The 2,057-nt window shown below is 56.5% G+C and overlaps 1 protein-coding gene across 1 annotated transcript in view; it reads left to right on the top strand.

Moving 5' to 3' along the window:
- EMH_0004190 (uncharacterized protein) overlaps positions 1–2,057 on the top strand; it is a gene marked incomplete at both ends in the record, with an annotated part of 6,475 nt that overhangs the window by 605 nt on the left and 3,813 nt on the right. The window contains 3 exons of the mRNA XM_013496667.1: positions 134–510; positions 741–833; positions 1,069–1,548. Of these exons, the coding sequence (XP_013352121.1) occupies positions 134–510; positions 741–833; positions 1,069–1,548 (950 nt within the window). The remainder of the gene's footprint in view (positions 1–133; positions 511–740; positions 834–1,068; positions 1,549–2,057) is intronic.

Raw genomic sequence — 2,057 nt, forward strand, 5'->3', positions numbered from 1 at the left:
AACCTGCTCATGTTGCTTCAGCTGCTGCTGTTTCGTCGCAGCTCAAGGCAGCACGGGATGAGGCCCCCTGCTGCTGCTGCTGCTGCTGCTGTTGCTGCTGCTGTTTGCTGCGTGTGCTTGTGGTTTGTTGCAGCAGCAGCTCCTGCTGCTGCAACTGCAGCAGCAGCAACAGCAGCACTAGGCGGTACGCTTGCTGCTGCAGCAGAAACAAACAGCAGCAGCTGCTGCAGCGGCTGGCTGCTGCTGCAGCCGTCTTCGTTTTGCTGCCGCTCGCGGAGCGGTGCAGCAGCAGCAGCAGCAACAGCAGCAGCAGCAGCAGCAGCCAGAGAAGATTGCTGCCTCAACTCGCCGCTGCACGCGCCACTATCTGTGCTGCAGCAGCTGCAGCAGCAGCAGCAGCAGCAACAGCAGCAGCAGCAGCAGCAGCAGCAGCAGCAGCAATTTCGTCTGTATGCACATCACCCGCAGAAGAAGGGAGCCAAACACTGGAATAGAACACGCCCCAAAAAAGTATACTACTTGCTGCTGCTGCTGCTGCTGCTGCTGCTGCTGCTGCTGCTGCTGCTGCTGGTGTTGCTGCTGGTGTTGCTGTTGCTTTTGCTGCCGTTGCTGCTGTTGCTGCTGCTGCTGCTGCTTCCTGTCTCCTTGTCCGTCCTTTCGCATGAACACTCTAGTGTCTACCATCTAGGGTTTAGGGTTTAGGGTTTAGGGTTTAGGGTTTAGGGTTTAGGGTTTTGCAGACGCGGCCTTCTTCAATAAACAGCAAACCCACCCCCAACCAAAAGGACCCAACCACCTTCGCCAATGCACCGCCAGAGTATCTCGCTATACCCGTGAGGGTTTAGGGTTTAGGGTTTAGGGTTTAGGGTTTAAGGGTTTAGGGTTTAGGGGTGGTGGGTTGGGGGTTTAGGGTTTAGCGGTTGTGGGTTGAGGGTTTAGGGTTTGTGGGTTGAGGGTTTAGGGTTTTAGGGTTTAGGGTTTAGGGTTTTAGGGTTTAGGGTTTAGGGTTTTAGGGTTTAGGGTTTAGGTTTTTAGGGTTTAGGGTTTAGGGTTTGTGGTGTTGTTTAGGATGAGGAGGGTTTGAAGGCGTTGAGTGCTGCGCCGCTGCAGAAGCTGCTGCTGCTGCTGCAGCAGCAGCAGCAGCAGTGCAGCAAAGACAGCAGCAGCTTGCTGCGGGCCCCTGTAGCATGCGAGGTGCGGATGCCTCGGTATACAGCAGCAGCAGCAGCAGCAGTTGCTGCTGCTGTTGCTGCTTCAAGCCCTGGGGAAGCAGCAGCAGCAGCAGCAGCAGCAACAGAAGCAGTAGCACCAGCACTAGCAGAAGAAGCAGCAGCATATGCAGCAGCACTGCGATCTGCTGCTGAGGCTGCTGCAGCAAAAGCAGCAGCTGCTGCTAAAGGGCTTGCTGCTGCAGCAGAAGGAGAAGGAATTGCTGCTGCTGCTGCTGCTGCACTCGATACAGCAGCAGCGCAGCAGCTGCAGCAGCTATCCAGGGACCCGCAGCTCCACCAGCTGCTGCAGCAGCTGCAGCAACTCGCAGAGAAAAACGTACGCTGCTGTTGCTGCTGCTGCTGCTGCTGCTGGTGCAATTACTGTTGCTGCTGCTGCTGCTGGTCTTGCTGCTGTTGCTGCTGCTAATAGATAGTAGTTTGCTGCTGCTGCTGCTGCTGCTACTGGAGCTGTGGCTGTGCTGTAGAATCAACTACTGCTGCTGTTGCAGCAGCAGCNGCTGCTGCTGCTGCTACTGGAGCTGTGGCTGTGCTGTAGAATCAACTACTGCTGCTGTTGCAGCAGCAGCTGCTGCTGTTGCTGCTGCTGCTGCTGCTGCTGCTGCACAGTGACGGTGTTATTTGGGTTGCTGCTGCTGCCGTCTGCTGCAGCAGACACCAGCAGCAGCAGCAGCAGCAGCAGCTTTTACCAGCACCAGAAGCAGCAGCTGCAGCTGCTGCTGCTGCAGGAGACCCCACAACCAGCAGCAGCAGCAGCAGCAGCAGCAGCAGCAAAGTGTTTGTGTGTGTGTATAAAACAGGACGATGAGCCCCTGAAGAAGGTTGCTG

This window comes from Eimeria mitis, genomic scaffold (assembly GCF_000499745.2).
Source record: "Eimeria mitis Houghton genomic scaffold, Emh_scaff223, whole genome shotgun sequence".
NCBI lineage: Eukaryota > Apicomplexa > Conoidasida > Eucoccidiorida > Eimeriidae > Eimeria > Eimeria mitis.